This window comes from Sapajus apella, unplaced genomic scaffold (assembly GCF_009761245.1).
Source record: "Sapajus apella isolate SASKATOON/1434 unplaced genomic scaffold, GSC_monkey_1.0 scaffold35, whole genome shotgun sequence".
In the NCBI taxonomy this organism is placed as follows: Eukaryota; Metazoa; Chordata; class Mammalia; order Primates; family Cebidae; genus Sapajus; species Sapajus apella.
The window spans coordinates 4532089-4544901 of NW_022436975.1; the positions used below are offsets into that span (position 1 = coordinate 4532089).

Consider the following 12813-nt stretch of genomic DNA (forward strand, 5'->3'; position numbering starts at 1 on the left):
GTGAAATATACTCAATATAAATAGAGGAGAAATGATCAGGTAAAATTTAAGTGAAATTTAAAACAGCTTCCACGAGATCTTTGGGACTTGGAATCATGGTCCATGCTGGTTGGCCAGCAGTTTAGGTGCTCTAAGATCTTAAGAAGTCAGACACGCATGAGTTCAAATTTCTGTTCCAACAGTTATAGTTGTGCCACTCAGAGAAAGTCATTTAGTACCTGTGAACTACTATTTCTTCATCTGCAGAACGGGATAATAACATCTGCTCTACAGGCTGGGCATGGCTCACACCTGTAATTCCCACACTTTGGGAGGCCGAGGCGGGAGGATCACAAGGTCAGAAGTTCGAGACCAGCTTGGCCAATATGGTGAAACCCTGTCTCTACTAAAAATACAAAAATTAGCTGGGCATGGTGGCGGACGCCTGTAGTCCCAGCTACTCTAGAGGCTGAGGCAGAAGAATCGCTTGAACCCTGAAGATGGAGACTGCAGTCAGCCGAGATCATGCCACTGCACTCCAGCCTGGATGACAGAGCGAGACTCTGTCTCAAAAAAAAAAAAAAAAAAAAGTCTGCTTTACAGAGATTCTAGAGGGATTAAAAAGGATTAATGTGAGCCACATGCTTACTTATAGTTCCTGGCACATAACATGTCTTCCGTAAATGACAGCTGATAATCATAATAATTTGACTGAGTTTGTTTTTTCAACTTTTACTTTAGATTCAGGGGGTTGGACTAGGTTTTTGAATACAAAAGAGACATGTCCCTAGGCTACTGTGCACAGGGCTAAAAAGACAATTACTAAATAGCTAGTTTCCTTGCACCGGGATCAACCAGTTCCTTGTGATCCCTCACTCAAGACCCCATAACATTTCACTCATAATGTGTGGCAAACCTGCCCCGCTCTTGAAGTTACCAGAAAAGGCGGCATCAGGGTTCTCACCGCCCAGAGGGCCGCCAGACTTCCTGGTACCAGGTGGCGAGAATGGCGATGCCACATCATGTTATTTCTAGGCCGTGTTCAAGCACAAAACAGACTTTGAACTTTAAACATTTCAAGCAAGTGTCAATTTTTTGTTTTCTTTGAAGGCACACTCTGCATATGCCATTTTGTCTAAACAGGTGGGGAAAACACCAAAACAAACAACAGAATGCCTGGCAAGCAGCAGTGATGAGGATAAAGATAGACTGCAAGGCCTGTTCCTACCTCTGGTGATCAGGGTGGGAGGAAGAAGGAAAACGGGAGTGCATCTGCCTGCGGTTGCACCGGAGGAAGATGTTCAGCACGCGCCAAGGACCCAGGACCCTCTCCCACCTGAGGCCCCGTGGCCAGACCAAAGGGGGCTTTTTGGAGCTGTGGCTCCTTTGTGTCTCCCAAATCACATTAATTCCAAATTAAAATGAAGGACATTATACACATCTTACAACCACGTTCTGGAAACACGTCACAGTGGTTCATGCCTGTAATCCTAGAATTTTGTGAGACTGAGGCAGGAGAATCTCTCTTGAGCCCAGGAGATGGAGGCTGTAGTGAGCTATGATCACACCACTGCATTCCAGCCTAGGTGACAGAGCAGAGCCTCTCTCTCGCTCAGAAAGTTCTAGAATCAAAATAAAGCTAATACTGTGACTCACGCCTGTAATCCCAGAAGTTTGGGAGGCTGAGACTGGTGGATCACCTGACGTCAGGAGTTTGAGACCAGCCTGGGCAACCTGGTGAAACCCCTGTCTCTACTAAAAATACAAAAATTCACCGGGTGTGGTGGTACACACCTGTCGTCCCACTACATGAGAGGCTGAGGCAGGAGAATTGCTAGCACCTGGGAGGCGGAGGTTGCAGTGAGTGGAGATCTCGCCAATGCACTCCAGCCTGGGCAACAGAGTGAGACTCCGTCTCAAAAAATAAAATTAAAACTAATAATTGAGATGAAATTACTTTAACCATTATGTCATCCACTAAGCATTGATAGTGCTAATTGTTTTCTCCTGACTTAATTCCTTAAAGAGATACTTAAAACATGTAAGCAGTGTTGGTGGTACAAATATATTATATACATACTGGATTGTATCATAACAAACAAGTAATTCCTTTGAAAATTATCTGCCTTTGGGACATACTGGGCTCTAGTTTGGGCACTGGTACATTCAGGCTGGGGCATGATGGAAGCCTGCACTTGAGGGATGCTGGTTGAGTGAACGGATGACCGTGTGAACAGCAGCATGAGCCTTCTGTGTTGGGGAGGGGTGGATCAGTGACATGTTCCAGTGTTGGGGGCCATGGGACTTTGGAAGAAGGAGAATTTTTGGGATGTCCATATAATTTTTAGAGTGTGTAGGAAATCAAAGGTTTTTTTTTTGCCCCTCTAAAAACAACCTCTGCTCCTATGATCTTCTGTAAGAGTAGCGATTTTACAAAGCACCAATTCAGATTGCCCATTAAGCTTGGAGTCCGTTGTGAGAGTACATACAGCCAGTTAATCTGTATTAGCCCCAACATGTGGGTATGAAGGCAATTTCAGAGTTAGTGCTGTTTGGCTTGATGTCATAAAGGTGGTACCCATGGATGACAGTAAAGTCTGTAATTCATACTCCTATGGAGTGCTTTATGCAAATGAGAGATGCTCATTGTGTAAAAGAAAGAACTGGATGGAAGCAGGGGGGGAAGTGGGAAATCAGCCCTTACCCAAGTTCTGGTCAAATTCACTGCAAAGCCACCATGTGTGCCCTGGATGAAAGGAAGCTCACCTCTTCAAGCGTAGCTTTCTACCGAGAGCCATGCAAGGCAGGGACAGCTCCCAGAGGGTCACTCCTTTCCTCTGCTTTGTTTGTCCTTTCTCCTCAAGGGCAGAGTCTGTGACTGACCCTAACTTGTGGCTGGAGCCGTCTAGCACTTAGAGGCCTTCGGTTGGTTCAGCTGTGAGTCCATCTCCCAGGATGTCTCGCTAATACATCCAAAGTGCTCAGCTGTGAAAGTCTAGAGTAAGAAGAAGCTGTACATCTCAAGACCCTTATTTCTACACGTGAAACTCAAGAGATCGATACATGTCAGCTATGAGAAATAAGCATACTAATAGCCTGCCGTAAAGGAAGAATCAAATCGTAGTGAAGAGAGAATCGGGCTAGTATTCAATGTGGAGGCAAAGTCTGTCTCTGCTTAATCCTACATTAAATAAAAGGCAGCACTGAACAGAAAAGGCCCACAATCAGGCATAGTTTCATCGGAGGCTCCGTTCCAGGGTGAATTACCTTGGCCTTCTCTCACTTTCACTAAAATAAATATCTTTTGTTAATTCAGGAATATACGAGATTCTCTTCAACCTTACAAAAATAAGATTACCAGGACAGAATTCTAGGAATTGTTACAGTTGTGTGCAAATGTGTGCACATGCGTGTGTGTGCGTGTGTGCTTGTGCATGCACTGGCAGAACGATTCTGCACAAAGTGACAATCTAGGGTGCCATATTTATCCCATTTTAGCAACGACTATGCAAAGGAGGCAATTTTCATGGGAAAATGGTTTTTAGAACTCCCAGCGTAACAAACTCCTTTGGGAAGTCAATCTGTGTGCTCTCTGTCTCTTCCAGCCTCGTCACCACATCAATTGTTTGGCTTCTGCGGTTAAGACTTGGTTGGCACTGCAAGGCTGAGGCATGCGGTGTGCTCCTGTCACCTGGGCACGCAGGATGAGCTCTGTGGAGCAGCCTGGCACAGAGAGCTCCCGCCAGGAGTCCGACAACACACACTGGAAATTGACTATTTGAAACGTGTCCATTTAACAATTGCTTTTCTAACCAGAAATAACGTTTTTAAAAGAGAAGAACATATATAAAAAAAGGAAAAAGCCCTGTAATTTTAGCCATCTTTGTTTGATACATTGCTTGGTGTCAGCGTCATAGAACATGGAGAATCTAAAGGTGAGAGGCAGAATTCTGAGGACCAGGAACACATCTCCAGGTGCAGATGGACAGCATCCATTCTAGAACCACTTCCCCAAGTAATTTCAGTAACATCAATAATTATAACATTGGTACCTATATTCTCATAGGCCAGCCTTAACAACCAAATCATAAGGGACTAAGAAGGAAGCTATTTTAGTGTTTCTCCAAGTAGAGGATTATTAGAATACATACCTCTTAAAAGGAGGAATTTATTCAGATTATAAAAATAAATTTCAAAATAAAGTTGCATTTAAAAAGTCCCTAAATCACCTAGGTAAATAATTTGTGACTAGGAATCTTTTGAATTTGGATGGCCTGGTATACATATGTATATGTTTTTCAGTTTTAGGGGATGTGTTTCTCTTTGTTTAAGAACCTCATTTGTTTAAAAATGGTTTCTGAGCGATTTTTGGCCACCAACTCTTCCTGGGGCTTACTTGGCTCAGCTTTGTCCAGAAGCTAATTTCGATTCTTCTGTCAAATGCTCGGTGGCACCGTGTTACCTGCTCTCCTGAAGGCCTGGCACAGCTCAGGCAGCAGCTGACCATGCCGGGGATCCGCACACTTAAAGGGGAAAAGAAGAACTATGGTCTTCAAGCACGCGAGTTTCAGGGTTAGCATTTAACTCAGAAATCTTCCACATAAAGCAAGCTAACACTTCTTCTCAAATAATTCTGGAAACTTATTTCAGCGGCTTCAGCCTTCTAGGTAGGGAAATCATTTCTTTGAACTGAAGCTTTTTCTGTAAATCGGAGTTCCTGCTCCAACTGACAGCAGGAGCAAACGGCTGAGCCGCTCTTACAAGCTCTGTGGATCGCTGTGACTGTGGCATCAGAAGCCCTTCGCTGTCAAAGGGCATGGAGGAGCTTTGTGTGTGTGTGTGTTTTTTTTTTTTTCATCAAATCACTTCTCATTGTCAGTTGGGAAGGAAAGGAGAGGGTATTGGAGAAATGTGATTAATTTCATGGGCTTCAGAAAGGTGATGTTTTTAAAACTTCACAGAATGTGATTTTGTATTTGAATGCCCTGAATTCTCAACCTTCCCTGAATCATCTCCTGTTGATTTAATGTATTCAGGTTATAGTATGTGTCCTTGGAGAATACTATAGCAACTTAGGCTATCTTATGTTATACAACAGTAACATGTGCAATGATAAAATTTCATGGGTCAATTCTGCAAATGTTTTACAAGCCACCATTTAATCACACATTTCTTACCATCTTTGATTTGCAGACACTGAAAGGCTTCCATTGTTGAGATTTATTTTAATAGCAATCCTCTTTTCTTGTGTGCCAAACTCCCCATAGCAAAAATAGCTTTGAAATGTGTAAATTCTCCCCAACCCCTCTCTGTAACTCACTTCTCCCCAACTTTGGTACCCTAACTTCAAGAAGAGCCACAGAGCAAGATGTGCACGCTTTCATCCTTCTTTGACCCCACCAAGCTCATCCCTGCCTGCGTTTCTCTGAGTCTCTTCCTGAGACAGGGAGGAGATCGCTTCAGAGGTGGCGGAGCGGAGTGGTAGTGAATGTGGTTAGAAACATGAAAGGCAGTTTATTCTCACGGTTCAGTCGCTGGCCCACCCTCTGGGCTCTTGGACTGGCCTACCTTGGCATGCAGACTCTGTGGCTTGTTGGAGAGGATGTCTGTGGCTTCCCTGCAGCGGGTGGAAAGGTTCAGGATGGCAGCAGCTGCTGCTATGTGGGTGTCTTCACTACATTGACCGTAGCTATAAGAGTTGGCACGGCTAGGGCTCTGGGTGTGGGCGCCTGCACTAGGCAGTCGATTAGGAAATTTCACTGGATTTGAAAAATGCTTCGCTGTTGAAGAGAGATTTGATTAGCAATTGCATGTACGTGGTTTCAGTCATTAAATAGATTTGTTTTTTAAAGCTATAACTTCTTGCATTGAAATATGTGAAGAATAAATTAAAACATGATCCATTATCCATGGGTACATTAAATCAAGGTTGTCCAGACTGGTTTTCACAGAGATTCATAGAACAAATGATGTAATTGCTGGGACAGAATGCCTATTCTCTTAATACTTTTCGTATTTAAACTTCTTATGACAAAAACTCCATAACTAACGTTATGGGGCAGGTGCACTGGCAACATTTGTGGCAAAAATTGTAGATAAAAAACACACTAGCAAAATCCACCAGGGATTACAGAGAGTTTAAGGCATGCCCATTGGAAAACTGCGTGTATGGAAGGACCAGTGATTCCAGTGGCGGAAAAAAAAAAAAGTATCCTTTCAATGTTTGTTTTCACAGTAACAACTTCTACTTAGACATGGAATTGTATTTTTATTATTTGATATTCAGGCTTGTTTTGTCCTTTAACCAGTAGAAGTTGTTCTTCATTCAACTAGATGGAACTAAATAGATGGTGGAGTCTTTAATGAGCTGGCATTTTGCATATTCAGGGAGAGAGATAAACAAAGGGCAGGGAGGAAATGTTCTCAAGGTGAACAGAAAGGCAATTTAGTTATCAAGGCTGAGTTTCCATTTTATGCTTCTGTCGTAGGTACCAAGGCATTATGGAGAAACAGAATTAAACAATTTCTCTTCATTCTTAAATATTTGTAAACATCACTCAAGGTTACAGGAGAAACACTTAAGATTTAATGTGAACTCATATAAAAGCATTTAGCTTTTTATTTTACGTTAAATATTTTTTATTTTAAATATTTGACTCTTTTCATAAAACAAAATTTAAAACACTGGCAAATGTTATATTTCTATAATCACAAGAATATAAAAATGTCACTGAATGTTTTGCACTTTTAAAAATCAATATCCATACTATATGAGTACACTGAGTGCTCTTGTTAACCGGCTTCACTGGAATTAAACATATATGTATGTGTGCATATTGTGTGCATATATAATAAAATTGTATATCTATATAGGCACACACAAAATTGCATGGATAGATAGATATAAAACTGTATGTGTATAACTTTTCCCCTAAATCTAACAGGTTGTTCGTGGTTATTTATGTTGGTTAGAACCTATTTTTGGTAAGATTAGGCAAAATATCTTTTAGGGTGTAATGTACCTCTCCCTGATAGGTGAATTCCTTTCAAGTCTGTTTACTACTGGGTTTGACATGGAATTCTACTTCTCTGAAAGAGTTCATCAACATCACACAATGAGCTAAACATTGTGTGCTCTTAAGAGCACTCAGTTTCGGTAACCTGGTGTAAGCTCAAAGGGATTCTATGGCTATGCAGAATGCTGTAAAACATTCGTGGTGTAGGAGAACTCAATGTGCACATTATTTAGCTCCTTTCTTTAGGGAAGTTAAGTGACCATATGAAGAAATCACGGCCTCTATTGGTTCGCATTATTTACTTTCACACCTTTTCATTAGAATGTTTGAGGACTCCAAACAACTTGAAGAAATATGTAAGAGGAAAAACCACCAGGTTTTATATATTATACCATACTCAAGTTATGGTCTTCTATATGGATGTGTTAGCATTAAAGAATATTAATGCATTTTAAGTGTTTCTATATTAATGCTTCAGTTTGGAAGTAAACATTTCCACAGCCACACAGTTTATTCTATTATAGTAAAATCCTGACTCTAGAATTGTTTCTTAGACTTTTTACCTTCCCTTTCACCTTGAGTTTGAATGCTTTTGCTAATTTAAGTAATTTTTTAAACAGCATTTCAACATTTTACTTATCAAAGTTCCATAATTTCTTTTTTCTTTTTTTTCTTTTTTTTTTTTTTGAGACAGAGTCTCGCATTGTTGCGCAGGCTGGAGTGCAATGGCACGATTACCACTCACTGCAACGCCCGCCTCCCGGGTTCAAGCAATTCTCCTGCCTCAGGCTCTCGAGTAGCTGGGATTACAGGCACCCGCCACAATGCTTGGCTAATTTTTTGTATTTTTAATAGAGATGGGGTTTTACTACGTTGGCCAGGCTGATCTGGAATTCCTGACCTCATGGTCCACTCTCTTCAGCCTCCCAAAGTCCTGGGATTACAGGCATGAGCCACTGCACCCATCCAGATTTCCGTAATTTCAATAGAAATAAATATTACTACATTACAACGGTCATCACGTTTTTCAATATAGCAATCCAAACTCCAGCTAACTATGAATTAAATATTTCTTTAGAATTATGGTACTTAGATTCAACAATAGCATCATATTTGTAGAATAATTAATTCATTAACTGTTCACTATGTTATGTGTAACTTTCAGTATAAAATCAGTAACATCAACTTCTTATCGTTTTCCTTATTGTATTTCACTCTCCCGCCAGCTGTGTATAGTATGTCATATATTTAATTATATCCCCCGGCCCCGACACACACATACACCCATACACAAGAAACATTTTGGGAAAATGAGTATTAGAACGCAAAGCTTACATTCAGGAAATGGTGGTGTTTTTCGTCCTAGCCCTGTTTGTATGAGAGGGCGTTTACCAAAAACTTGGGCATCAAAACTGGCATAATCAAATGGTACTTTTCCAAACTTTTCCTGTTCTTTTGACACTGTGGCTCTGGAAGAAGCGACGGCTTGTGACGGGAAATTGAATTCAATTTGTTTCACCACGCTTGTCCTGGAGGGCAGGGCGAAGTAGTACAAAAGAAATGCAATAAAACTATTGGTGGGCACGTTATGTCAATTTACAGTAGATACATGCATCACCCCCGAAGGTACCCACAGAGACACTGAACAGTAAGAGAGACAGGGTCATGGCAGGAGAGAGCAGCGTGCTCCGGACCCACAGTGAGAGATGGAAAGATGTGCTGGGCTCTGTATGGCTACGATGATGCTCCATTCATCTTATGAAGAAGTCATGAGAAAATATTTGATGCTTGCTAGCATTTTGAGTTCTTAAAGTTCTTAAAGGAAAGCCACGTCGGGTGGGTGCAGTGGCTCATGCCTGTAATCCCAGCACTTTGGATGGCCAAGGTGGGTGGATCATCTGAACTCAGGAATTCGAGACCAGCCTGGCCAATATGGTGAAACCCCCATGTCTACTAAAGATACAAATATTAGCCAGGGGTGGTGGCACACTGCTGTAATCCCAGCTGCTCAGGAGGCTGAGGCAGGAGAATCACTTGAACCCAGGAGGCAGAGGTTGCAGTGGGCCAAGATCATGCCACTGCACTCTGGCCTGGGAGACAGAGCAAGATTTCATCTCAAGAAACAAAAAAAACAAAAAACTATGTCACCATCAGTAAATACTGGTTAAGGCACTGACAAGGTGTGCATGCTCTGCTTGTTAGAATTGTTCATAAGGTTGGCAATGAATAGTCACAACTGTGACCAGAGAGGAAATGTCATTATATTCCGTTCAGAAGAAGTGATGCTAGGCTCTGCTCAGTCCTGCAGAGCTGGCAGAAATATGATGCCTAAGAGGGGCAGGCAGAGACCCGAGATCTGATTCCTGAGTTGAGAGTCTTTCTGGGCCGTTCACCTTTTTCCCCTGCCTTCAGTCAGAATGTTTTCGCTGATTTAAGTAATACTTCAAATATTCAGTATTTTATCGATTGAATTGTCATCATTTCATATGACTCAAAATTACTGTATTATAATAGCTATCATATTTGCAACATGATTATCACAATCTAAGCTAAGTCTGAATTAAATATTCTTTTAGAATTGTACTTGGATTAAACAAAGGCATCCGATTTGTATAGCACTGATTCCAGTCACATAAAGCACAAATGATTTTCTGCTGTGGTCTAATGGTGAGAGAACATAAATGAATATACCATTCAATATTTAGCAATATTAAAATATATTTTTTTCTCTTTTTTCCACCAAAAAGTGTTAAACTCGTTAGAATGTCGAAGTTTTCAATGAGGTGTTTTGGATTAGATTTGAAAAAATCTTTTTATCTGCTGTATAAACATATCTGAGCAACGAATTGATCTTATTATTGTCTATATAACTTGGTTGATAGCCCTAAAGCTGCATATATATTCTAATATAAAACAATTTTAAACTTTTAAGAAATGAGCAAAATGAAATGCAATGTTCTTTCTATTTTTGCTAACTAACTTATTTGGGGAAAAACTAGAGAATACAGTCATACCAACCAAGAATCCTCCTTTAAGATTTTTCATTGCTACTTATTCAGTAATTCATAATTTTCACTTGACATATGTTCTTCATGCATGTGATTTCAATGCCAATTTTGACTCTTTTAATCAAATCTATAGAAGCAAAATATTAAGGAAAGTTGTATCTTGAAAATATGGAAATGTCTAATAACTAGTTTTGTACTTCAATGACTCAGTAACAATAGTTATCTATCATCTAGCTTAACCCTGAAATCATCTTCCCTACAAAAATGATCTTATGGTAATGAACATATAACTTCACACTAAATATCATCATATATATTTTAGTATTTAGATATAAGATCTTCCAAATTTCTAGACAGCACAAAGAGCCTGGGAGCTACCAGGACCACTAGAAGAGATTCTATTAATAGCCGTCAATCATGGAATGAATTTTTGTTTTAAAGACATTATATGTGTTTGTGGAACTGAAGAATGAATACATAGCATCACATATTTCAGGAAGGTAGGAGTGACGTTGGATGGCATTTTCTCCAGGCAGAAAGGTGAAGTCAGTCATAAAGCTTGCTCATCTGACTTGTGGGTGTACTTAGTAACCCATAATTCTGATTCATATATGCCATCGTGTATTAATTCTTTTAGATTCACCTCCAATATGTTACCTTTGCAAAGAGATGATTTTCAAGTTAAACTTCTGGAGGGCTTAGTAGTTCATTTCAGCGACGATGTCATTAACGAGACCAGCCCCTGGCCTAGTGGGCCGGGCTGTACACCCAGGTCTACTAGGTAGGGCTGAGTGTCAGGCTGAGCCACAGGGAAGCGACACACGAAGGACCAGAGGCCCTGCCATGCAGGAGCCAGGAGGAAGAGAGCACCGAGGACATTGTGGGGAGTTCGTACCTGTGGGCCTGGTCAGGACACTGCCCAGTTTGGGGAGAATCAAGCTGATTTTTATCCTGGGACATTGCCAATTTTTCAGCTGCAGCAATTGGACAACCAGAAAGACTGTTTAAAAAAGGAAACACGGGAGGACTTGAGTTAAAATGATAATACGATTTGTTTTGGCACGTGCCTCACAGCACACTTGGCACGCACTAAATGTTAAGTCATATTAATAGTTCACTTAGCACCACGCACGCACTGAAAGATCCCAAAGGGTTTTGCAAACTACAGTGTCAATACTTGCTCCCATCCCCATCTCAGAGGTGAAAGGTAACAAACTCACTTTTAAACAAAAACATGATGTAAGGGATAAATAACGCAAGCATTTGGAAACTTCTTATTATTCTAAGTGAATGTGTTCATTCCGATTGCAATGTGTCCGACTCTAGAAGTCAGCATGGTAAGTCCTTGACTTACCTTAGCATCTTTAGAAAAATTTTAGAAACTCAGTTCTTTATCTTAGTTGAAATTCTAAGTGCGGAATATGAAGTTTTCTGGCATAGTGCTTATAAGTCAAATGGCACCTCATCACCACATAATCTACTTGTAATATAAAATGTGAATATCAAACAATTAGCATTTTCACCCCAAATATTTATATATACATAATACATTTGCATGTAAATGCACATATGTGTGTTTTATGCTAGTTGCAATTTCAATGAAATGATGTGTACCCTCCACCTGGTTTACAGTCACAACTATTGAAGCCCTGTTGGTACCTTTTTAATGTCTATTGGATGGAATCCAGGATAACCCAGAAGCAACTCTTTTCAATGTCAAAACAGCAATGACGAGGTTCTGGTGCAAAAGACAGCACATTCTATTCGTATGATTATATGAATATGTAACCCCAGCACCTTCAAATAAAATATTTTTTCATTATCATAACTGGCTGCTAATACCCAACTTTCTAAGAAAGGAAATGATGAGGTCCTTTCTTTCTGACAACGCATGTGCTGAGAATATTTCTTCTCTGTTTCAAGTGTCACATGTTGGACACGATGCAGCAATTTTCATCACACATCGCTAACCCATTATTTTATTGGTGGAACGGTTCCCCCACGTTTTTAAATGTAAAATGATTAGCGTCTGATGAGAATTACCTCCTGTGGGTGTTACGGTTGCTGTTCACATGACCCCTTCCTGTGCATCCCGGCGTGGGACACTTGAGCACATTTTCATGCATGGCAAGAACTAAGCACAAAACAGCACATAAAGGAAAGAAAACTTTACCATAAGTACAAAGCACACTAACACATGTATCTCTCAGATGACTTCAGTTACATCATCCACCATGCTCCCTCTATATATATTCAGACAAAAACAAGTGAGCATGGAAGAACTTCAGAAATTAAATCCAGCAAGCTTGATCAAGTTTTAATTTCTCTAAACTTCATGCTACAGTTACACTGGACTTAAATGAGATGATTCTGCTCATATTTGGTGTAAACTGAGAAGCTCATAACCTTCCCTTCACATAGATGTGATTTTCCTTGGGGGAGCGGACAGAGAACACTATTTATCATACAGTTCTTTCCATCTCTTCCCTGCAGTTCGAAGTTCTGTTTATAGTCTTCTTTATTTTCTAAGTGATATTATTTTGATTCTTTCTCCATCCACCCCCTACTCCCCACACCCCACTGCCATTTGGTTACTGGGCGAGAAGGATGGTTGGGTGAACAGCCAAAGAAGCAGCCTGAGGGACTGCTAATCCAGCAGAACAGCACTGAGCTGATTAGACTAGTGACTTGCAAAATCTCGCTCCCGAAAAGAATGATGTTGAGCACTTCCATTTTTGTGATTTGTTTTGGCCCAAGAGGTGTCTCAGTAACTAGGTTCACAAAGTGGAGGATGGACCAGGTCGATGTTG

At 40.6% G+C, this 12813-nt stretch overlaps 1 protein-coding gene across 14 annotated transcripts in view; it reads right to left on the minus strand.

Moving 5' to 3' along the window:
* The window catches only part of LOC116563444 (suppression of tumorigenicity 18 protein), a 309774-nt gene that overhangs the window by 42113 nt on the left and 254848 nt on the right, over positions 1–12813 (minus strand). For all 14 annotated transcript variants that reach the window (XM_032296070.1, XM_032296073.1, XM_032296069.1 and 11 more), the window contains 4 exons: positions 12047–12137; positions 10899–11003; positions 8331–8524; positions 5548–5759 (listed from right to left, as the gene is read on the minus strand). In XM_032296070.1, coding sequence (XP_032151961.1) covers positions 5548–5759; positions 8331–8524; positions 10899–11003; positions 12047–12137 — 602 coding nt within the window. The remainder of the gene's footprint in view (positions 1–5547; positions 5760–8330; positions 8525–10898; positions 11004–12046; positions 12138–12813) is intronic.